The sequence below is a fragment of the Leptodactylus fuscus genome, chromosome 4 (genome assembly GCF_031893055.1).
Source record: "Leptodactylus fuscus isolate aLepFus1 chromosome 4, aLepFus1.hap2, whole genome shotgun sequence".
Taxonomy (NCBI): Eukaryota; Metazoa; Chordata; class Amphibia; order Anura; family Leptodactylidae; genus Leptodactylus; species Leptodactylus fuscus.
The window spans coordinates 27,058,348-27,082,766 of record NC_134268.1 but is presented as its reverse complement, the minus strand read 5'-3'; the positions used below and the strand labels follow the sequence as shown (position 1 = coordinate 27,082,766).

General features: G+C 42.1%; 1 protein-coding gene across 1 annotated transcript in view; it reads left to right on the top strand.

The window, feature by feature from the left end:
• LOC142200096 (fibrocystin-L-like) overlaps window positions 1-24,419 on the top strand; it is a 207,602-nt gene that overhangs the window by 29,504 nt on the left and 153,679 nt on the right. Inside the window, exons 8-18 of the mRNA XM_075270160.1 lie at window positions 2,125-2,178; window positions 3,263-3,336; window positions 5,148-5,190; window positions 6,617-6,687; window positions 11,680-11,790; window positions 12,267-12,356; window positions 14,288-14,550; window positions 17,682-17,770; window positions 22,307-22,466; window positions 22,554-22,686; window positions 23,106-23,249. Of these exons, the coding sequence (XP_075126261.1) occupies window positions 2,125-2,178; window positions 3,263-3,336; window positions 5,148-5,190; window positions 6,617-6,687; window positions 11,680-11,790; window positions 12,267-12,356; window positions 14,288-14,550; window positions 17,682-17,770; window positions 22,307-22,466; window positions 22,554-22,686; window positions 23,106-23,249 (1,232 nt within the window). The remainder of the gene's footprint in view (window positions 1-2,124; window positions 2,179-3,262; window positions 3,337-5,147; window positions 5,191-6,616; window positions 6,688-11,679; window positions 11,791-12,266; window positions 12,357-14,287; window positions 14,551-17,681; window positions 17,771-22,306; window positions 22,467-22,553; window positions 22,687-23,105; window positions 23,250-24,419) is intronic.

Genomic DNA, 24,419 nt, shown 5'->3' with positions numbered 1-24,419 from the left:
TTGGTTGTCTTCTCCTTCCTATCCTAGCCTGTCCCTGCCTACCCAGAATCTAACCCCTAGCTAACTGGACGGAAACCTCCGTCCTCGGTGAATTGCAAGCTCAGAATGACGCGAAGCTGGGCGGCGCTGTTCTTTTAAATTAGAGGTCACATGTTTTCGGCAGCCAATGGGTTTTGCCTACTTTTTTCAACGTCACCGGTGTCGTAGTTCCTGTCCCACCTACCCTGCGCTGTTATTGGAGCAAAAAAGGCGCCAGGGAAGGTGGGAGGGGAATCAAGTAATGGCGCACTTTACCACGCGGTGTTCGATTCGATTCGAACATGCCGAACAGCCTAATATCCGATCGAACATGAGTTCGATAGAACACTGTTCGCTCATCTCTAGTTATGTTTATTTGTCCAATTACTTTTGAGCTCCTAAAATGTGGAGTGTTTGTAAAGAAATGTGTACAATTCCTACATTTTCTATCAGATATTTTTGTTCAACCCTTCAAATTAAACGTTACAATCTGCACTTGAATTCTGTTGTAGAGGTTTCATTTCAAAACCAATGTGGTGGCATGCAGAGCCCAACTCGCGAAAATTGTGTCACTGTCCAAATATTTCTGGCCCTAACTGTATCTATTGCTTAGATCACCTTGTATTGAAAAAAAAAACCCGGTGGTTTATGATATATGATTTTCTACTTTTATATATAAATTCTAGGGACAGGAGGTGATTTAGAACTTTTATTTATTTCATATTTTTATTATATATTTTTAAAGCTTTTTTTTTTTTTTTTTACTATTTTATTCCCCCCCCCGGGGCTTGAACCTGCGGTCACTTGATCGCAAGTCCCATAGACAGCAATACAACTGTATTGCCGTCTATGGGACATTCTGTCTATTAATATTACGGCTGGTCATAGAGACCAGCCGCAATACTAATACAGCAGTGACAGACCGGGGAGCCTCATTAGGCTCCCGGCTGTCACCCGAACAGGTCGGCTCCTGCGATATCACCACGCAGGAGCCGGCCTGCAACTTTACAGGTACGGGGCTGGTGGGGACCGGCCCCGGGGGAGAAGGGGCCATGGATACTGACCCGGCATCCGCTGTACTAGAGAGGCGGATGCCGGGGAGGGATAGACGCCGGGGCCTGAGACATCGTTGCCCTGCCCTGCATGAAGCCAGCGGCGGGGGGACGGAGGAGCGGAATAGCAGCATCACTCCTCCCGCTGCTGGCTTCATGTAGGGCAGGGCAGCGATGTCGCAGGCCCCGGCACCTGTAATGGCGTCTATCACTTGCCGGCTTCCGCCTCTCTATTACAGCGGATGCCAGGCGCCACATTCGGCCTATAAGATGCACCCTTCTTTTCCCCCCAAATTTGGGGGAGAAAAAGTGCGTCTTATAGTCCGAAAAATACGGTAATTTTCTAGAGAAAAAGGGAATTTTGGGGGCTTTATAACTAATAATTTTTTGATATGCTTTTTTTTTTCACCTTTTAAAATTTTTCCATGTGTCCCTTTAGGACACTTGTACCAGCGATGTACTGATCAGTACTATAGGCTGCAAGACAAAGACTGGACATGTCTTGAAGTCTATAGAGGAAATCAGCTTATGCAGACACATATGCTGACTTCCTGAGGTCCCAGCAGGATCAAACAGGTAATGGTCGGCTCCAGGCAGCCAGGGCTCACTGGTCAGACCCCGGGCTGCAGATTACAGATACCGGCAACCCCCAATCTCATGGGGGATTGTACTAGCAACAGGGCAGAACCCCTTGGATGTTGTGGTCATGTTTGACCGCGGCATTAAAGGGGTTAAAACCTCCCATCAGAGCTGAGCTCCAACGGGAGGTTATGAAGCAGGTTGAAAGAAAAAACGCAGTCAGCTTGGGGTCCCGGTACTTGCCCGGGTTTGCCGGGTGCTGATGCTGGCCCCGCTACTTACCATGTGCTATCTATAATACTGAAACCAGAAAATGGAGGTAAGATATAGACAAGAGAAATGAGAAAACCCTGTTTAAAGAAATTCACAGAAAGCATGAGAAAACAAAAGTAGAAATGCCTGACGTTTTTTTTTTTAATTTTTTTTTTTTTTACTTTACTGGATTTCTAACTCTGATTTATGTCACATTTCAAAGGGTTTACGCTGGAGGAATGCCGTGTAACCTGCTTGTACCTAACTCTGATACTCCGTAAGTGAAGGGTAACAACATTTCTTGTAAGAAACAATTGCTATAAAAATTTTCAATCCAAAATCAAATTTTTTTTTCTATTTTTCCACTTATTGTCAGTAATTTATTGCATGATGTTTTCAGTGTATAGACACTAGAGATGAGCGAACACCGTTTGATCAAATACATATTTGATCGAATATCAGGCCGTTCGAGGTATTCGATTACAATCGAATACCACCAGGCAAACGCAGAAAAAATTTGTATCCCCTCCCACCTTTTCCTGGCGCGTTTTTTGCACCAATAACTGCGCAGGGGAGGTGGGACAGTAACTACGAAAACGGAGGCATTGAAAAAAAATCGGAAAAAGGAATTGGCTGGCTAAATCAGGTGACCTCCAATACACATGAATGGTGGATTTAACATTCGACTAATTTGGGACTGTGAACTATGTGACTGTGAGACAGGGACGGATCTACAGGCAGGGTTAGTACGGCATTCGGCCAATCAACGCTGGTCAATGCATTCCTATGCCGAGATGAAGCAGAGCTGAACCTGCTACACACTCAGCTCTACCGATGTAGCAGTGCCCGATGTAGCAATCCGATGCAGCAGAGCTGAGTGTGTAACAGATCCAGCTCTGCTGCATCGGACTGCTACATCGGACACTGCTACATCGGCCAGCACTGCTACATCGGGCTGTGCGCTCAGCTCAACTACTCCGGAGATGCAGCCAAGCAGGCTCCTCTCCACTGATTCCAGTACAGTTGGAATTCTTTTTCTAGCCTTTTCTGTTCCTGAGCAATCATTTCTGATAATTAGCAAATTGGGTACTGGAACTAAGTTCATTACTGTCAGGGTCCAGTCTCTGTCTGTCTACGCCAGCCCACCTGACAGCAGAAAGCCTTAATAGCATATTCAGTGCTGAAACAGATAGAAGTGGTTGCTCAGGAACTGGAAGGGCTAGAGAAAAAATTCTAACTGTGCTGGAAATAGTGATGCGGCATCTACTGAGGAGGTGGTGAAAGGTCCTCTTTAAAAATATTTTGCATTCAATTTATATATTACAAACTGTGCAGTAATCTAATCTAATCTCCATTCTTAGGTACGGGTTGCGGCTGGACAGTACATACAGTGACACAGGCTCCATGATCTGTTACAATACAGGGACATATGTCGGTAAGGTGGACATTCTCATGTAGATTCCGGCGCAGTCTGTTTTTTGTCAGGACACAATCACTTTCCTCATTGGGTTAACACAGTTTTTTTTTTTTTTGTACTGCACATGTATAGTACAGAAAACAAAATGCTGCGGGCAAACTGCAGTATTTATGCCACATGGGGCACCATTTTGGGAGACCACGTTACAGTCCAACCATTAAATATCAACCTTTCCAAATGAAGTACCGCCTAGTGAGAAAAAGTCCCAACAGAGAACCCCCAAAGTTGTGATCACTTATAAATGTTAACAAAATAAGGCTTCATTTGGAGTCTCAGTTGTGTAATGCATCCATCAATGCCCCTACATGTAATATAATGTCTTTCACCTTTCAGTACCGCACATGTGATATAGCCCGAAGTGCCAACATGTGATATATGGGCTCCACAGTGCTCGCGGTCATATGTTGGTGTTCAACTTTGTGTGTGTGGGGGGGCATACAGCCATGGCATGTACCCCCTGAGAAGAGAATGATTCTGCACAGGGGCGTAACTACCATAGAGGCAGCGGAGGCAGCTGCCACAGGGCCCGGGCCATTAGGGGGCCTGGTGACAGCCGCTACCGCTGCATGTTTTTTTTTTTTTTTTTAATTGGCCGTTACGGGCCCTATTTACTTGCTGATCCTGGACATAATACTGTGTGCAGGGGCCACTATGGGGACATAATACTGTGTGCAGGGGCCACTATTGGGTATAATACTGTGTGCAGGGGCCACTAAGGGACATAATACTGTGTGCAGGGGCCACTAAGGGACATAATACTGTGTGCAGGGGCCACTATGGGGACATAATACTGTCTTCAGGGGCCACTATTGGGTATAATACTGTGTGCAGGGGCCACTAAGGGACATAATACTGTGTGCAGGGGCCACTAAGGGACATAATACTGTGTGCAGGGGCCACTAAGGGACATAATACTGTGTGCAGGGGCCACTATGGGACATAATACTGTGTGCAGGGGCCATTATGGGGACATAATACTGTGTGCAGGGGCCGCTATTGGGTATAATACTGTGTGCAGGGGCCACTATGGGGGATAATACTGTGTTAAGGGGCCACTATGGGACATAATACTGTGTGCAGGGGCCACTAATGGACATAATACTGTGTGCAGGGCTTACTAAGGGACATAATAGAGTGCGGAGGAGGGGGTCGGTCGAGGTCGGTCTGGGGGGGGCATGTCAAAAGTTCGCCACGGGGCCCCGCCATTCCTAGTTACGCCACTGATTCTGCACATTGAATAAAAACATAAGAAAAAGGCATTATTTTTTGTTAAATACCCTGCACTTTAAAGCTAAGGCCCCACGGGATGATACGCAGCACTTTAGCGCTGTGGGAAAAACTGCGGCAGCAATGCATCGCGGTTCTTCCCACAGCACTTTAAACAGAAAGTTTGTGGAAATTTCCTCCGGAATTTCTGATACAGTTTCCATAGATATAATTGACATACTGCGATTTCCGAAGCTGTGATGGTTTTGGAGATCGCGGCATGTCTGCGCTGGGGTTTTTACCACATAGTGGGAATGAGATTCACATGAATCCCATCCACTTTGCAGTTACTGTATAATGCTGCAATTTTTCCTGTGGCATTTCCGCTCTGGGCAAATTGCAGCGTTTCTGGACCTTGGTGCCCCGGCCTAAAACAGCTATAAACAGCCTCTCTGTACTTGGGATAAAAATAATCGGTGGCATAAGGAATGAGAAAACTTCTAGCGATATGATAGTTTACCAAATATGGGTCTTCTTAATTTCATTTGGTTATTTTCCCATAGGACATCTCAATATCAGTTTTATCCTGGACAGTAATTATGGACGGTAAGTACATACAATAATATAATTGTAGTAGAAAAAAAAATGCAATGTGTTTTTGCAGAGTTTTTTCCTCAGCAGCTTTTAGCTGTGGTTAGCTAAATGGGGCCTTAAACTAACATCACATGACACGGGGAGGAGGAATATAGGTCCTTCCTACCTTGTAAACCCCAATTAGATACCCCCCCCCCCCAATCCTTCTGACCCCTTAAATAAAGACTAGGACACTTGCTGGACTTAAAACTGGCCGGTCAGGCCGATTTATTTAAAGAACAACCAAGTAGTAAACAGGTATCACAGTTCCACCCACAAACGTCCAACCTTAATAAAAGGCAATAACTCCCTGAAAGGGCGAGAGGCTCCCCCCGACCATTACACAGGCATAAACCCCACCTCGAGTAACTGTTCAACCTCCAAGACCTGGAGTCTGAACCCCCACAAGGGACCATGGCGAAACCAAAAAACTCCATGACCGGATCATCATACCTGAGGTGAGATCCTACAAAGCAACACATAGGCCTTTCACCCATAAACACCCCCGCAACGCACCACCTGTAACCCACCAACAAAAGGGGCGGGTGGGACGCTGCTGCTACTGACCAGACTGACCCTGCATTTTCCCGCTCAGCGTTAACCCCTTCCGTTCCTGATCCTCCCCTCGTCGTGTGGGGCTCCTTCTCTATAGCCTGAGGCCCATTCATAGCAAATATGGACATGGCAATGGACAAGACTAGCCAAATGGAAGCTGACAGATTTGCACACAAATGTGGCACCCTGGGGCAGATTTATGTCAGAGCCTCATGTGCCATAAACACTGCAGTGGCATTTTACAGTCACAGCAAAGTGGATGGGATTCAATGCGGTAAATTACGTGTTGCAAACATGTGCCGATTTCCAAAACCGTTGCGGCTTCGAAAACCGCAGCATGTCAATTATACCTACGGAAATGCTGGCGGTTTTCTTATAGGTGTAATGGAAGCAGAAAGTCAGCAGAGGAAACCTCTGCAAACTGTCTGTCCAAAGTGCTGCGGTAATAACCGCCATGTATTACCGCTTAAAAAATAAATGGATGCCATGGGCAACAAAGACAGTTTTGATAAATGAGGTGTTAGACGTGTCCCTCATCAGGCCCCTCACTATGACTTTACTACTTTTCACCTAAATGGCAATTTCTCCATTTTTATTGGCTAAAAGTCCCTCATGAAGTTCCTTAGCAAAAAGTGCTGAGGAAAAATGGAGCAGTCTTCTTTCTTTCCTTCCGGAAAACAAACGCTGCGGCCTGATTGTTTGCTATGGGTAACTGCTCAGTTGTCTGCTTCATCCTGTATGTACGGTACATTTACACCGCTGGGTTCAGACGCCATTTTGTCCTCATTCAAGCTCCGCCATACTAAGTAATGTAATATAACTATGGCTGCTTCTTCTGTTCCAGGAGTTTACCAGACTTGGCCACGTATTTTGTGTCTTCCCTGAATAAAATTGCCATGTACCAGACGTACGCAGGTAACAAATACGGATTTATATATACATTAGGTCACTTTCATGTACTTGACAACTGTTCCAAGATTGCCGGGACAGTAAAAAAATCAGAAACAGTCCCAGCATTCAGGCATGTCAGGGGGTAGCTTAATATTTTCACTGCCAAGGGTCACCGGACATTTTGCACCTCCTGTAGCCAGAGCAATTTTCACTGTTTTGAGATGGACAAAAACCTAAATTGCAACATTAAAAATCATGCTAAACCCCCCCCCCCCCCCATTCCTATATATTTTCTTGCAGCTTTGTCAGAATGCCACTTGGTACTGTATATAAACAGGCAACTTCATGCAACTTTCATTAAAAGTGAATGTTTTATAAAAAAAAAAAAAAAAAAAAGCAAATACATGTGTATATACTCGAGTATAAGCTGAATTTTTAAGCACAGTTTTTGTGCTGAAAAAGCCCCCCTCGGCTTATACTCGAGTCAGGCAAAGAAAAAAAAAAAATTTCCTTTGGGGGAACGGGGGGGGGGGGGGGGGGGGGGGGGTTGTCTATGTGTCTATGACCAGCCACAATAGTAGTGTATAGAATCTCCCATATAATAGTGAAAAAAACAATGAAGCTTTAAAAAAATGTAATAAAAAAATAAAATAAGATAAAAGTTGTAAATCCCTCCTTTCCCCAGAATACATATAAAAGTAGAAAATGACTGTGAAACACAAACACATTAGGTATCCTGTGTCTGACAGTGCCCGGTCTGCAGTGCTCCTGTTCCGTCGGGAAGGGGTTAATAGGAGCACTGCAGATCCCCTATATTCCACTTGGGGAAAAAAAAAAACAGTCCTCAAGCTCAGGGAAGGGGCAGACAGACAACCAAAACACCCCCTCCCATTCCCGTTTCCCAGCATCTACTGCACCCAAAAAACATTAACATTTTTGAAATTTTCCAGTAGCTGCTACATTTCCCCCCTCGGCTTATACTCGAGTCAATAAGTTTGCCCAGTTTTTTGTGGTAAAATTATATTATACTCGGGTCGGCTTATACTTGAGTATATACGGTATATTAGTTGCTAATAGAGGGGGAAAAAAAAACAAAAAATTATATGCACCAAACCTCCTAAAAATAAGAGTTTAACATGTGCAGAGGTGTTATAGTCGGCAGGATATATTAAAAAAACTAAAATAAACAAATATCCTGCGGAGCCCACTGTGCTCTGAACTGCAAGGCACACTGGTGTGAAGAAGGCCCGACAGTTAACTTCACTGCCGGGCTATTCCACCAACTGACTGCTTCTACTTCTCAGAGAAACTGCCACAGCAGGACCAAGCAGCCGCCTAAAATAAATTATAAAGTTTTAGTGGTTACTTCACCACTAGACAGCACCTGCTGTGGAGTACCACAAGTAGCAGCCTGCCTAACTAAGGGCTCGTTCACACGGAGTAAATGCGCCGCGCATTGTGGCGCGTTTACGGCGCGTGTACGCCGCGTTTTTTTACGGTGCACGATTACGCTGTGTTAACGCCGCGTTGATGCGGCGTTAATGCGCCGTAATCGCGCACCGTAAAAAAACGCGGCGTACACGCGCCGTAAACGCGCCACAATGCGTGGCGCGTTTACTCTGTGTGAACGAGCCCTAAGGGAGCCTTCACACGGAGTGAACGTGCATGTATTTTTGCAAAATACATGTGTAAAAATACACGTGTAAAAATAAGACTCCCATTGACTTCAATGACATTTTATAGGCGTATTTTTACAGGCTTATTTTTACACGTGTAAAAAATATCATTGAAGTCAATGGGACTCTTATTTTTAAACGTGTATTTTGCAAAAATACATGCACGTTTACTCCGTGTGAAGGCTCCCTAAGGCAGCACTCTGCCAACTAATGTCTGCACAGACTTGCACCAACTTAAGACTAGCTAGGTGGGAGTTCCCTGAGCAATTCTAGGGCAATATCATACAATATCTAAAAACACAGCTTATTATTCATATACATGAACACCTTCATGCAACTTTACAGCAACCAGAAATTACAAGTATAAATTGCACAAAAATTCTAATTTGCCACTAAAGTGCTGGCTTAAGCAATCCCTGCCTGCAAACAAAATGTACTTTCCAAAAAAGTGCAATATATAAGGGGTTCATACATACCACACATGTATATATTTACAGGGGCGGGTGTTAAAGAAATGCCAAAATCACAGAAATGAGCCAATTTTGTGCATGAAAGTTAAATAGAAGTTTATATAAAAATATAATTTTCTATCCCCCTATATAAATGTTAGTAACTTATATGATCATCTCCAGTGCTAGTCATTATTACTATTATTTTAGCATGTAATGGATATTACTCTATAGAGATCAGATATGGACAGGGTGAAATGTAAACTCTTGATGACTTTGTGTATGTGATGGGTAAGTGTTTGGTGCAACGATTTTGGCACTGCGACCTGGACAATGGTAAACGTCTGGGTGACAGCTCCAATGAACTTCCTGGTTATGTTCAGAGAGGTATTATATAAAAATACCGCTCTAATAAGGATCAGAGGAGTATTACTTTATCCCTCTATGTGACAATTAGAGGGCAAAGGTATATTATGCTCTCTGATTGATAGAAGAGGAGATAACATGGACAGAAGTCCATGCTACCCTTCTTCCCCCAGAATCACATACAGGTTATGCACAGACAATGATGATTTATCATCTCTGTGCAGTATTCAGGGCTGCTCCCCCCCTCTTCCTCAGGTAGCATTTTAAGAGCTATGGTAGGAGGCAGAGTAGGAGCCCTACATTCCAGGATTGGTTAGGTTTATGTAGATGATTTTGGATTCATTTTAAAATGATACCAAGATCTTCATGATAACCTTTACAGATTCAGAGCAAATCGCTGTTAAAAACGCTCAGGATCTGTAAAGGTTATCATTAAGATCTTGGTATCATTTTAAAGATGAGACTCTCATCTTTAAGATGAATCCAAAATCATAAACCCTGGGAGGACGTATAGATACGTGGCAGGCAGGGAATAGTTTAAAAACCCTCCTCAAAGTAGGAGGTCCACCACACTCAAGACTGGTTAATGTGGAGCCGGGAGTTAACCATCACTATTTTACCAACTTCAGGCTAACACCCGACGTTGCGGAAACGTATCTTTTTTTTGTTGCCGATTTTGCTGTGGTTTTTTTTTTTTTTTTTTCTAGCCAAAATCGAGTGTGGCTTGAAAAGGAATAGAAAATATAAAGGAAAGCTCTTAGACTTCTTCCTACTGCTGTATACACTGACATATGGAGGAGATCCATTATAATTTTTCTGTGAATGTTCCACTTCAGGTTTTTGCTTACAAATACTGATGTAAATTACTGACTAAATGCTGGCTGTGTGAACGTGGGTGTAAGCACTGTTCATGCTTGGCTTTTTTGTTACATGAATCAAATACAGCAAAAAAAAAATCTCTGTTGGATGCACAGAACTCATAGGGTGAGATTTATGAAGACTGGTATTTTGAAAACCAGTTTCATATGCCCTGTGCCCTTATTTATGAAGAGGTGCGTGTCACTTCATAGATGACGCACATCCTCTGCCAAGCTATGTGTGAAATCTATGTCAGCTAGTAGCTGGTTTAAATTTAAGGCACCATTTACACCAGCTTCTTATAATAAATCTGGCCCCGCCTCCAGCATTCTCATCACCCGCCTTTTCAAGAAAGTTGCCTGGTGGTCCAAAAATGGCAGCTGCAGCAATTCATGTTGCAAGGATCTGGAGTAGATTCCAGGTTTAACTTTCACCAGTTTTCTAGCATAAGTAATCATAAAGGTGTTAAGCAGTTAAAGGGGGTGTATGGGCCGAAATCAAATTTTTATTCTGATTCATTGCTCCTATTCACGAGAACCACTACCATGCTGTAAACAGATTACTATTACTATTACCATGCTGTAAACAAATGACTATTTACTGGATAGGTCATCAGTATGGAATCTGTTGGGGTGTGACACCAGAACCCCGCACAAATCATCTGCTCTAGCAGCCTTAAGGGTGCATTCACACGGAGTAATGTGCCGTGTGACCTGGCACGTATACGCCGTGTGAGATTTTGAGCGCCGTATACGTTCCCATTGATTTCAATGGGAGTTAGTCTCGTATATGCCGCGTTATTTTGCGGCCGTGATTTTGCAAAATCACGGCCGCAAAATAACGCGACGTATACGAGACTAACTCCCATTGAAATCAATGAGAGCGTATACGGCGCTCAAAATCTCACACGGCGCAGGAGGCATGTGCAGTTTGATAATCTGCTTAAAGTTTTTAGTCGCACTGTGTGAACTCAGCTCTAGTTCTGTGATTGCATTTGCACCACACCCGTCTTCTGCCAATGTTGTCTCTGTCCATTCAGTGGTTTGATTTTGTCTTGCCTGTGATTGACAGCTTTCCTTCCTATCAGGTTCAGGGCGGGTTCTTCCTCCCCTATTTAGTCTTGGCTCACAGTCACACTGGTGTCGGTTATTGCCTCTTGCTTTCTGGTATCTCTTGCTGTGTATTTACTTGTATTCTAATCCTTGACCTCTGGCTTCCCTACTGATTATTCCTTTGGACTCTGATTTGGCACTGCATCGCTCTCCTGTTACCGAACCCTGGCTACCTGACCTCCCTTTGTTGTTGTTCGTCTTGTCTGCGTTTTGTGTTTCACGTATTCAGGGAGGGACTGTCCTCGTGGTTGTCGCCTATTACCTAGGATAGGGTCTGGCAATAGGAAGGGAAAGCGGGGGGCTTCAGCTTAGGGCTCACTGTCCCTTGTGCCCCTTCCTCCAGGGTTCACCAGCAGCTTCTGGGGAATTATCATCTGGCTATTCCCTAACATCTATATTGTGCAAAAAAATGTATGCTAACATGTACCACACAAAATCTACCAAATGGATATTCTTTTAGCTTACTTTGGGTAACTTAGACCACAATAATAACAACAATATGGGAGCACAGATGATGCCATTATATTCATGTCTTGCATGCTGTTCCTTTTCTAGAGATTACTGGGATTTTTCCCTCTGCTGGAAGTATAGTAGGCGGTACAATAATCACAATATCTGGACGGTACTTTGATCAAACAGACGCTCCCGCTAGAGTCCGTATAGGAGGTGAGTGACTATTGTGTCTTAATAAAACTGTACTAGCTTTACTAGATTCAAGGGTACTTCAGGTAGCAATAAATGAAGTATACTTTATAGAACTGATGAGTAAGTGAAAGTAAAAAATAATTGAAAGGATTTTTCCACCCACCCCTCATCCAATTCCATTTCAGTGTCGTAATGGATCTAAAGAACAAAGAAACTTTAAAGATTGTCTTGATCTTTTGTGTATATAGCACCCAGGCAGACCAGTGTGTCTGCAAATACACTCTGTGCAGGTTGCTTCTGCAGTTATATACATTTCATGTGTCCCCTGGGACACTGAGGGTATCACTGTAGGATCTGACCACACAAAGTTGATTGTAGTCTGTAACTATGGAGACCAATAGGTTTGCATAGGAGCTGTAGAAACAAAACTATATCTCAACCATTGTTAGGTTGAATGGATATTACTTATTCTCTTGTTTAATTACATTGTATTACAGGTCAGGAATGCCAAGTTCTTGAATTAACAGATACAACAATAACTTGTAAGACTCCGTCACGGCCGCCTGTTCTGCCCTCTCTATTCCCAGGTATATATAACATATTATTTTATGCATTTACTGATTTACCATTCAGTCATTTTATGGCCAATAATTCACCTCCACTTTCGAAAAGTCTTTGCATTTTTCAATACTGTTCCGCTGATTCCGGTGCAGTTGGAATTTTTTTCTAAAGTCCCTATCATCTCTGAGGAATCATTTCTGATAGATTCAGCACACTTATGTTTTCAATAATAATAATAATAATAATAATACATTTTATTTATATAGTGCCAACATATTCCGCAGTGCTGTACAATTTGTAGGGTTTGAATACAGACAGAAAGATACATTACAAAGAAAGTCACTTCACACAATGGGACTGAGGGCCCTGCTCGCAAGAGCTTACAATCTATGAGGTAGAGGGGGTGACACAAGAGGTAACAGGGGCGGCATTGCTTATGCAGAGGTCAGACACTTTTATAATAGAGGTGACTGTCATTACACAAACATAAGACTTTATGAGCCGTCAACAGTCGTGTCCTTTAACATGTGGATGGAGCTTGGACCTATAAAGTTAGCATGAGATGACATCATATCATGTGGGGAAATGTGGGAGCGGGGACAGAGGAGGGTTAAGGGTTTACGTTACAATTTGTGATAGGCTTGTCTGAAAAGATGCGTCTTTAGTTTGCATTTGAAACTAGAAATTGGGAGTTAATCTGATTGTCCGGGGTAGAGCATTCCAGAGAAGTGGTGCAGCTCGGGAGAAGTCTTGTATACGAGCATGGGAGGTTCTGATAATAGAGGATGTAAGTGTTAGGTCATTGAGTGAGCGGAGAGCACGGGTTGGGCGGTAGACAGAGGTGAGGGAGGAAATGTAGGGAGGTGCAGCATTATGGAGAGCCTTGTGGATGAGAGTGGTAACTTTATATTTTATTCTATAATGAACGGGACGGTGGTCTTGGGCTAGAGCAAACAGCCAGGGACTGCCCACCTGACAGAAGAAACCATAAGGCTAGGGTTACATGGTGAATTTCACCGCAATTGTTTTCTTTTTGGTGTTGTTGACTACCATTGCACAACTAAAGATGGACAGGTCATCCTGTGACTCCGTCACTGATGTTAGTGAACAAAGTCATGACGTCATTGTGACTGTTGAGGCTCACTTACAAGGCTCAGCAGTGACCCTGGAGCAGGTGATGTCAGCCAGAGGCCTGCAGAGTATGCTCAGGTGAGGTGAACAAAGGGGAGTATAACAATTATAACAACTATGTAGTCTGAGGAGGCCATAATGTGGGTCGCTAAACCCCAATGCTTCTCTGTCTGTGTCTCTGTGCACGCTGCAGCTGCTACTCCTCCCGCCTTCCTGTTTAACTAATGCTTCCCGAGACAGGAGGGGGGGGACACTTTAAAGTCCTGTTTCTCAGGACTCATTTGGCATATGAAGATAATTTTAGATACATTCTAAAGATGAGAATCTCATCTTTAAAATGACACCAAGATCTTCATAATAACCCTTTCAGACTTTTAGCGAATTGCTGTTAAAAACGCTGTCGGGAATTGAGATCTTCAATTAGATCTAAATCCCCAATAGCGTTTTCAACAGTGAATCGCTTTGGCACAGTAAAGGTTAACGTGAAGAACTTGGTATCATTTTAAAGATGAGATTATCATCTTTAAAATGAATCTAAAATTATCTTCATAGACCAAACGAGTCCTGAGATATGGGCATTAGAAGTAAGGACGTAGCAGCTACGTCCTCGGCTAGGCAAGTGACGCTCTGGGAGGACGTAGAGCTACGTGATTGGCAGTGAAAGGGATAATGTCAGAGAAGACAGACTGAGAGGTGATACTGCTCTCCACTGCCCGAGAACAGAGGGCCCCCTCCCTTAATGCACAGAATTTTGTAATACGGTATATGGAAATGAGTTTTCTTAGCTACAATAACAACTGTAAGTAATCTTATACTTCACTTTCAGGAAACCGAGGACTAAAGATGGAGCGGTGGAACATTAGTATGTATCCGGACTATGCTCTAAACTTGAATGAGAACTCCACAGGCTATGCTGGGTCTTCTTGGTATGATGGTGGATCTGTATCTTGGCCTTCAGAGCCCAATGCCTTTGTCGCTCGGCTTTCTGCTTTCTTTGTGCCTCCAGAAACAGATTATTACAAGTTCTATATCAAGGGATATGGTAATTATGATCTGTACTTCAATGAGTCCGGTGACCCTACAAGAAAGGTAATTGGATTAATTTACAGCACATGGCAGTATATGGTCTGTGGTATCAATTAAAAGATATAGTTACATACGGTAGTAGATAAGGTTGGATGAATTCATCAGTCCATTAAGTCCAACCTATAGGTATTTGGCGCCCCCAAATCAGCAACAGATTTCGACCAGATTCTGCCCCCTATTGTTTTTAAAGGGAGGCAGAGATCACAGCAGGACGCTGAAAAAAATAACTGTCCTGTTCGAGACTCCCTGCTGGCGGAAAGTCGCAATGGAATTCCACTGGGCTGAATGGACATTCCGCCGCAGGGAGCTGACAGCTGGAAAATGAAGAGGAGCTGTGTGAACGGCCCCTAATTTGGCGCATCAGAAAAATTAGCCAGAAACCTGATCTTCATCTTACCAGCCATATTCTGCAAATATGGGCAGTGCAGGGTTTGGAGAGGGCCCAGGTGCAGATGATACGTCAATCTTAATAAAGTTGCTCCAGGATTTGTAGATTTTGAATTTTCTTTATGGGTAAGTTTTGGTCAGGAGTATTTTGGTCAGGAGTATTTTGGTCAGAATTTTGAGGTCGTAGCCGCCTCAAAATCCTGAACAAAAAGACAGCTCCCATTGAAATCAATGGAAGTTGCTCAAGAGTATTTTCCGGGAGCCGCCTTGTTCTGAAGCGAGGTGCTCATTCTTCAGGTTGTTTTGCCTCGCGATTCAGCCTGAAAACATACCCTCCTCCGGACTAGGCCCATTCATTGGGCCTAATCCGGAGCGGAGTGTGCGGCTCAGTCACGGATACCCGGCTTTTGGACCGGACACTGAGGCGGCCTCCGCCTCAGGTTTCGGTCCAAAAAACCCCATCTGAAATTAAGCTAATACCATATGACTCTGCAGGATTATTAAATTAAACTAAATTATTAAATTAAACAAAATTGGAAAGTGTATGATAGACACCATGGTAGTACTGAAGGGTTAAGTGAGACACAGCTGCATAGACTAGGTATTCTATGAGCAGAAGCCTGATATGCATCACATAAATCACAAGTGGCCACTTCCCTGCTCCTACACATGAAGGAGTGCCTGAGACAGATTACCATTAGAGATGAGCGAGTGGTGAAATATTCAAAATTCGATTCAAGTAGAACCTCAATATTTGACTATTTGATCGAATATCGCATCCCATTATAGTCTATGGGAAAAACATGCTCGTTTCAGAAAAACCAAAATTCGAACAATTGGAGTCACCAAGTCCACAATGACAATTTTCAATGCCTACATTGTCCTAGTTCCTGTCCCACCTCCCCTGCATAGTTATTGGTGTAAAAAAAAAAAGCACATGGGAAGGTGAGAGGGGAATCAAATTTTTACTGCGTTTACCACGTGGTATTCGACCGAGTGCGAGTATTTCGAATACCGTAGTATCCGATCGAATACCTACTTGATCGAATACTACTCGCTCATCTCTAGTTACCATACCTCCCAACCGTCTTGGATTGTGGATCCTGTGTTCCATTTTCAGCTCATCTGTGTCCGCAGAGGACATTGGTCTGGTGGAAGATGAAGAGGGCAATTAAAATGGGGGCAGATAAAGGGGGACATTAAAATGAGGGCAAATGTAGGGGGCAATTAAACTGGATACAGATGAAGGGGGACATTAAACTAGGGATGAATGAAGGGTGGACATTAAATTGGTGATGGATGAAGTCTGTCTGTAAGAGCTGCTGGATCCTACAGGACCCATTTCAGCTCTATAGTTATGGGCAGGAGGCTGTATTCCTCCTGTAACTGGGGCTAAATGTACCTGCCTGTTACAGGAGAAATCAGACTCCCCCACAAAAGAAATAGTGATCAGATGTCCCCAAAGATTTGTTATGACCTTATGGGGACACAATGTAAAAAATAAAATAAAAGAAAAAAAATGAATAGAAAAGTGAAAAAAATGTAAATTACATACTTAAAACAATAAAATAATTCTTCAATAAAATGCTCTTATTAAGGGTTATAGCCCCATTTCCGATGACAACATACAAAATACAAATTACTGTAACGGAGAGGAAAATCTATTTTAAGGTCAGGGCCTCACGTTGTGGCAAAAAAGGAAAAATTAAAAGACATGCAAAAATAAAAACAGCAAAAAAAATAAAGCCCTATTTGTCACCAAAAAAAGATGCAGAAATTAGTTGAATAATGCAAATGATAAAAATATTACAGCCCTCAAAACCGTAGATACAAAACCCCCAAAAATGTGTCTGGTCTTGAACCATGTTTTTCCCATAGACTATAATGGGATGCGATATATTGTTTGAGGTACCGAACCCACCAGTTTCATATGCACATTCACTGAACCCTTCTTTAGTGATTTCCAAATTCAAGACATAGGTATATGGTTTTTTTTTTACTGGTACACAAAATGAACCGTGCATAGGGCCTAGGGTTCAATCGAACCCCAGTTAAGAACCACTGTTCTAGCAGGTCAATTATTCCTGGGGGAGTAGGAGACTGCAGCAAGCAATCTGTATATGCTATCAGTTAGGTCTCTTACCTTCGTTATTATTACAGGTTAGCCTCTCAATTAATGAGATGATACAGTAGGGTCATGTGGAATAACACATACTAGGGTTGACAAGTATAGTAACCTAATTAACAGGACAACTAATCTGGTGAGTCACATCCATCTTGACCCTGTATAGTCAGGTTGTACCCATGTTGGGAGGCGTCACCAGACTATCATTTCCCTATTCTGCTAGTATAGAGATCTAGGGATTACTGACAATTTAGGATCCCCTTTTGTGTGTTTTCTAGGCATCTTTTATAACAGATACACTTTTAGGATATATTTATAAAGTTTTTGGTTTTAAACGTCCCTTGATAGTTTACCTACCTATCTATTTTTTGTTTATTGATTATTTTGGGCACGTTGCACTTATTGTGGTGCATATTTATTCTTTTGCTACAGTAAGTATACCATTGACACACCTGTGTCTTCTAAGATTGGAAGTGTATTGTCAGCTGAATAGAAATATCCTTTACATGCCATGAATATTTTAATCTAATAATATTTAACAAACACCAAAGAAAACAGAGGTGTGAACAGAGCCTGACTTGTCATTTGTTTTCTATGATATTCTTCTGTTTCTTTATAATAGGTGAATATTGCCTATGGCTATTGGGCAAGTTCGTACTACTGGTATTCGTATCAGGAGTCAAAGACCTTTTACCTCCAGGAGGGACAGCTGTAAGTCACCTTATATGATTATATTGCAAAGCGATATTTTTCTCCAAATTTTCCATATTTGCTGACATCTGAGATGACCCGTGCTGTGCATTCTGGCTCAGAGGCTTGTACCTTTTAATAAATGTATCTTAATCCAGCACCCTATATTAACACCAGACATCATAGACTTTGTTGTACTTACCGAGACAATTGCATGTGTTTGTAAATGTTATTCACTTTTATGTGAAATATAGGTTTTTTTTGTTTTTTTGATTAGTTACCACTTAAATAGGACTTGACAGCTCTCCTCTTTCCTTAAGACTTTGCTTTGGTCTTTTCTCTTCGAAAGGAATAGAGATGAGCAAGTAGTGAAATATTCAATATTCGTTTCAAGTAGCCCCTCAATATTCAACTATTTGACCGAATATTGAATCCAGTTATAGTCTATGGGGAAAAAATGCACGTTTCAGGGGAAACCACAATTCGACTAAGGAGAGTCACCAAGTCCACTATCACACCCCAGGAAATGATGCCAACACCTCTGCAATGCAACTGGGACAGCAGGGGAAGCATGTCTGGGGGCATCTAACATGCCCAAGTCACAGTATTACCCCACTATCACAGACCATCAACTACACACTTTCCACACTCAATAGAACCTCTATGGAAAGTGGAAAAATACTTGGAAACCTTCTTTCCTCCACAATAGTATGGACAGAAACACAAATTTAAAGCTAAAGAAACATTAGCATGCACCCCTTTAAATCACGATGCCCATGACAGCCAATGGGAAATCCAACAGCCCCTCTCTTAACTGTCATTGTGTATGTGTGTGTGATGTGGTAAGACCTTCAAAAATTCACTTTTCTGGCCCTTAACGTGAGCCCTTCCAGATTAAGTTAGAGTCCCTTAAGATGAGCTACCAGCAAAAATTGAGGCCCTTGAGGTGACTTGAGCCTTACACCAGCAGAGTGTTAGGCCTTTTAAGTGAGTTGCATCTTGCACCAGCAGAGTTTTTTGCCCTTTAGGTGAGTTGAGCCTTTAATCAGCAGAGATTTGTTGGCCCTTAAGGTGAGTTGAGCCTTTAAACAGCAGTGTTTTTGGCCCTTGGGGTGAGTACAGCCTTGTACCAGCAATGTTTTAGTTATTGGACCTTGGGGTGAGTAGAGCCTTGCACCAGCAGTGTTTTTGGCCCTTGGGATGAGTAGAGCCTTGCACCAGCAGTGTTTTAGTTTTTGGCCCTTGGGGTGAATAGAGCCTTATACCAGCAGTGTTTCTGGCCCTTAGGGTGAGTTGAGCCTTGCACCAGCAATATTTTTGGTCCTTGGGGTGAGTTGAGCCTTGCACCAGCAATATTTTTGGTCCTTGGGGTGAGTTGGGCCTTGTACCAGCAATGTTTTTGGTCCTTGGGGTGAGTTGAGCCTTGCACCAGCAATGTTTTTGGTCCTTGGGGTGAGTTGGGCCTTGTACCAGCAATGTTTTTGGTCCTTGGGGTGAGTTGAGCCTTGAACCAGCAGTGTTTTAGTTTTTGGCCCTTGGGGTGAGTAGAGCCTTGCACCAGCAATGTTTTTGGCCCTTGGGGTGAGTAGAGCCTTGCACCAGCAATGTTTTTGGCCCTTGGGGTGAGTAGAGCCTTGCACCAGCAGTGTTTTAGTTTTTGGCCCTTGGCATGAGTAGAGCTTTGCACCAGCAATATTTTTGGCCCTTGGGTTGAGTTGATCCTTGTACCAGCAATGTTTTGAAAACCTTGGGGTGAGTTGAGCCTCTAACCAGCAGAGTTTTAGTTTTTGGACCTTGGGGTGAGCCCTAAAACATTAATGTTTTTTTTTTAAATTATTTATTAAAGGGGCTCTATCATTGGGAAAAGTCATTTTTAACTAACCACATCCTTGTATAGGCTTTAGAAAGTCTATTCCACACTTACCTTTAGTAAGTAGATTGCCTCAGTGGTTTCTGAATAAATCCGTTGTTTTTTTTAAAAAAAAAAAAAAAAAAAAAGGAAATTTGAATGGAATTTTGAAAAAATTGCAATTTTCAAAATATGAGATGCTCTGCTTTTCAAACAGATAGGCATATCACACAAATACATTAATAAATATCTCCCATATCTCTGATTTATATTGGCTTAATCTTTTAATTGTCCTTTATTGTATTTTGGACATTGTAAAGCTTACAAGTCTAAGGGTGCCTTCACATGGCGAAGCGCGCCGCTCATTTAGACACGTATACACGTGTCCGAGCACGGCGCTTCAAAACAGAGCCCATTGATTTCAATGGGTGCAGATATACGCGCGCTACCAATTGAAATCAATAGGTAAAAAAGCCTCCGATTGATTTCAATGGGTAGCGCGCGTATATCGTCAGTGCATCGGCATCCCGTTGTGGCTAACTGTGCGGAAAGAACAGACCTTTAAAGTTATTGCCATAAAAAGTATTATGCGCGTAATACATTGAAAGCATAGGGAAAAAAGCCTCCTATTGATTGGATGGAGCATGGGAGCTGCTTTTTACGCGCTCATTCTGAACGTGTTTTTACGATGAGAATGATTGCAGCGTTACATCGTGTGAAGGCTCCCTTAACCTGCGCTCCTTTCCTTCTGTGCCTGGCTGTGCTGAAACAGCAGTTTATACCCACATATGATATTAAGTACATTATCTGGGTTACACCAGTGTCATACATGTGGCATAAACTGCAGTTTGCGCACGCAGCAGGGCGCAGAAGAGAAGGAGCACTATGTCGCTTTTGAAGAGCAGATTAAGGGAGCATTCACACGGAGTAACGCCGGGCGTGTATCACAGCCGTACACGCCGGCACTACGGCAGGCTGCCAAACACTTCCCATTCACTTCAATGGGAGCGCTCGTAACGGCGACGTTACAAGTGCTCCCATTGAAGTGAATGGGAAGTGTTTGGCAGCCTGCCGTAGCGCCGTTGTGTACGGCTGTGATACACGCCCGGCTTTACTCCATGTGAATGCTTCCTTAGATGTTTGGTATCTGGACGCCATGTCATGTTTGCAAAGCCTCTAAGATGCCAGAAAAGTGGAATTCCCTAGGGAGTGACCACATTTTGAAATGACAAATTGCCTATTATTTTTCCAGTAGCTCTTATGATTGAAGGGGTTATTTGGGGGTCACTTCTGGTTTATTTTCACTTGCAAGCTCTAAAATTGGAGTGCCCCCTGAGATACCCTCACATAGGTTATACATTCCCTTCCTGCCACAGCCAGTTGTGTTGTAATGATTTGGTGATTTTTTATTTATTTGATTTTTTTTTTTTTGGGGGGGGGGGGGTGGGGGGGGTGGGGGGTTGTCTTCACATTGTACAAGCTTTTTTTAAAAAAAAAAAAAAAAATTATTACTTTTTTTATTTTTCTGGCGATGTGGCCATATGAGGGCTTGTTGTTTGTGGGATGAGATGTATTTTTTTATGACAGCCTTATTAGGTACCTATAATTTGTTGACTTAACTCTGTCTTGGTGGATAAAATCCCTACATCAATTCTGGTATAGTTATTTTACTTTTAAATTTTTTTCTGTGCAGCATACAGCAAAAGTAACATGTTACCATTATTATGCGGGTCGGTACGATTATGGCGATACCTCATTTATTATTTTTTATGCATTGCTAGTTTTGTAGAACAAAAAAAAAAACATTGAGGAAAGAAAGCAATTATTTTTGCATCACTGTCTTCTGAGATGTGTAGGAGATTTTTTTTTTTTTTTTTGTTAAGTGTTAGTTGAGGGCTTATTTTTTTCAGGATAACCTGTGCTTTTTATTGATACTGTTTTGGGGTAGATATGACTGTTTGCTCACTTTTTCTAACATTTTTTTTAAGACAAGATGGCGAAAAACATTTTTTTCCTTACTTTATTAATTTACAGGGGACCTGAAGCAGCAATGCTCTGATCACTGGTTCAGCACTATAGACTGCAATACACATGTAGTCTATAGAGGAGGTCAGCCAATGCAGACACATAGGCTGACTTCCTAACTTCTAAGCAGGATCAAGCAGGTACTGGGGGCTACTAGCAGCCCAGAGTCATTAGCTGATCTCGTCATGGGGACATGTAGCATGGCAGAACCCCTTGGATGCCGTAATCATGTTTGACCACAGCACCCAAGGGGTTAAACCCTGTTAGAGCTGTGCTTCGACTGGAGGTAATGGAGCAGGGTGTAAGCTGCTGACTCCACCCATGGGTGGGCTGGCAGCTAATGTCAATGAAAGTTTGTTATTTCAACAAACTTTCCCTGATATGGCGGCAACATGATTGGGACCTGAATCTATCATGTGTCTGCGAGCACCAGCAGCTATTAGCACTATCTTCAAGGAGTTCTTGACCCTTGGGGAGACCCGATTCCTAATTTGGCATGGTCAGTATATAAACATCGCCACTGCGCAAAGCCCAGCAATCACCAACTTTCATATACAGCAGGTCATCGTTAAGACACACAGGAGATTATACCAGACATCTATAGAGACTCTACCATGTATAGTAAATTACTCATGGAACTGAAATATGATGATCTGGAAAGTTACTTTTCTTTCCATTTCCAGATGTTACCTTGAGGCGTATATCCAGAATGTATATGGATCAGCAGCAATTGATATCGGAGTCTACAAACAGAAAAGTCCATATACAGAGCAGCAAACAGCTGATGCAGTACAAGAAATACAGACCATACAGTCACGGAGTGATGCCATCCCAGAACAGCAGGTAAGTGGTGTATTATATTCTGTATATCCTCCTCTTGTCTGTGTATCATTATATAAGACTGAAGTTTCATTATTTTCTTCCCCTTAGGTTATAACTCTACAGAACTGGAACACGACCCAACAAGCAGTAAATGAAGTGCAGACAATTACTGTTACCAAATACTGTATTTCTCCATGTCCCCCCATGTACTACACACTGATCTATGGCAACGAAGAGACAGGTAACATATTATATAAAATATTATATACAGTATCAGATATGAGAAACAGAATCTATGTCTAGAATATCTATTTTTCTATCTCATATCTATCTATCTATCTATCTATCTATCTATCTATCTATCTATCTATCTATCTCTCATATGCATACATCTATAGCATCAGTGTTCTGTCTATACAGGTTAAATTGTCAGTAACAGGAAGTATGGTGTTGTTTCAACCCTCTATCTATCTATCTATCTATCTATCTATCTATCTATCTCCTATCTATCTATCTATCTATCTATCTATCTATCTATCTATCTATCTATCTCCTATCTATCTATCTATCTATCTATCTATCTATCTATCTATCTATCTCCTATCTATCTATCTTTTTTCAGACCTGCAAATTAAGTATTTTCCCTCTTTCCCTGTGTAGATCCTCTATCAGCTGATGCGACGGCTCTTACTATTCAAGCAGCATTAAACAATCTTTGGTCTATGCGGCCGGATACAGTCTATGTACAACAGGAATCTTCTGATACAGTAAATGTCTATAATGTAACGTTCAGTTCACAAAGAGGTGAGTAAAGATGACAATAATGATCAAATACAAGAAAAATTAGGAATTAGGTAAAAATTACTTATAATCCCATTAACTTATTTTAAGCCAATAGCCCATCAGATGTATGTATTTGTCAGTGAGCAGGAGACACTCTATGGGATATTAATGGAAAAATTGAGCCAATAACTATATCAGAGAAAAAAATGGAATTCCATCAAGTTAAACGACACTGCCAAATGGCAAAATTCCACAACAGTATTTATGATCAAAATAAATATTTTATTTCAAGAATAATTTTATAAAAAATCACAGATAGATAGATAGATAGATAGATAGATAGATAGATAGACAGGACAAATATACAGTATCCACAAAGATTATACATTGTATGTGTAAGGAATGTAACTAAAATAAGCGCATAGTAACAATGTGTCAACATATTTAACCATAAGTAACCCAGTATTGAATAAAGATTGCATGCAATAGTGTAAAATACATGACAACTAAAATGTATCTGCAATAAATATGCCAAATATAAAGGTACAATGAAAAAACATACAGCTACATGGGGAAATGAGAAATATATTGACCCAAAAGGTATAAAGTATCAGAATTTTATAGTAACACCTTACCACAAGCAAATGCGCTCTGACACATGTTTCACCACAAAATGGCTTTGCAGAGGGTGTTACGTATGGTAACCCAGTGGACCCCATTATAGCTTATGGGTTCCATGAGTAACCACTTTGTAAGGTTTCTGTATTGGGTTTCTGTTTTTCGGGTCCCCAAGCAGACCTGAAGAACAGAAGGGTCCAACACCTGACACCAGCCAGATCTGTGCAATGTTTAGAAGAAGCAGCAGATAGGTCTGTACACTGTTTAGTGGTCACGCCAAGCTATTGTGGTTCAGCTTCTCTTCATTTGAATAAGAGCTGAGAGACAGTCCCTGACATGGCCACTACACAGTATACAGAGCTGTCTGTGTCTGACTTTGTTTACTTTGCACATCAGCTGTGGTTATAGCAGCCAATTGTTGACAGGAGTCAGACCCCAATGGTGTTATCTTGGTGATCCATCCTAAAGATAGACCATCAATGTCAATTCTTGGACAACCCCTTTAAATTATAAAATTCTGGTTCTGGCCATGTTGCTTTATTCTCCACTGACAAGTGTGAAAACCTTCATGCT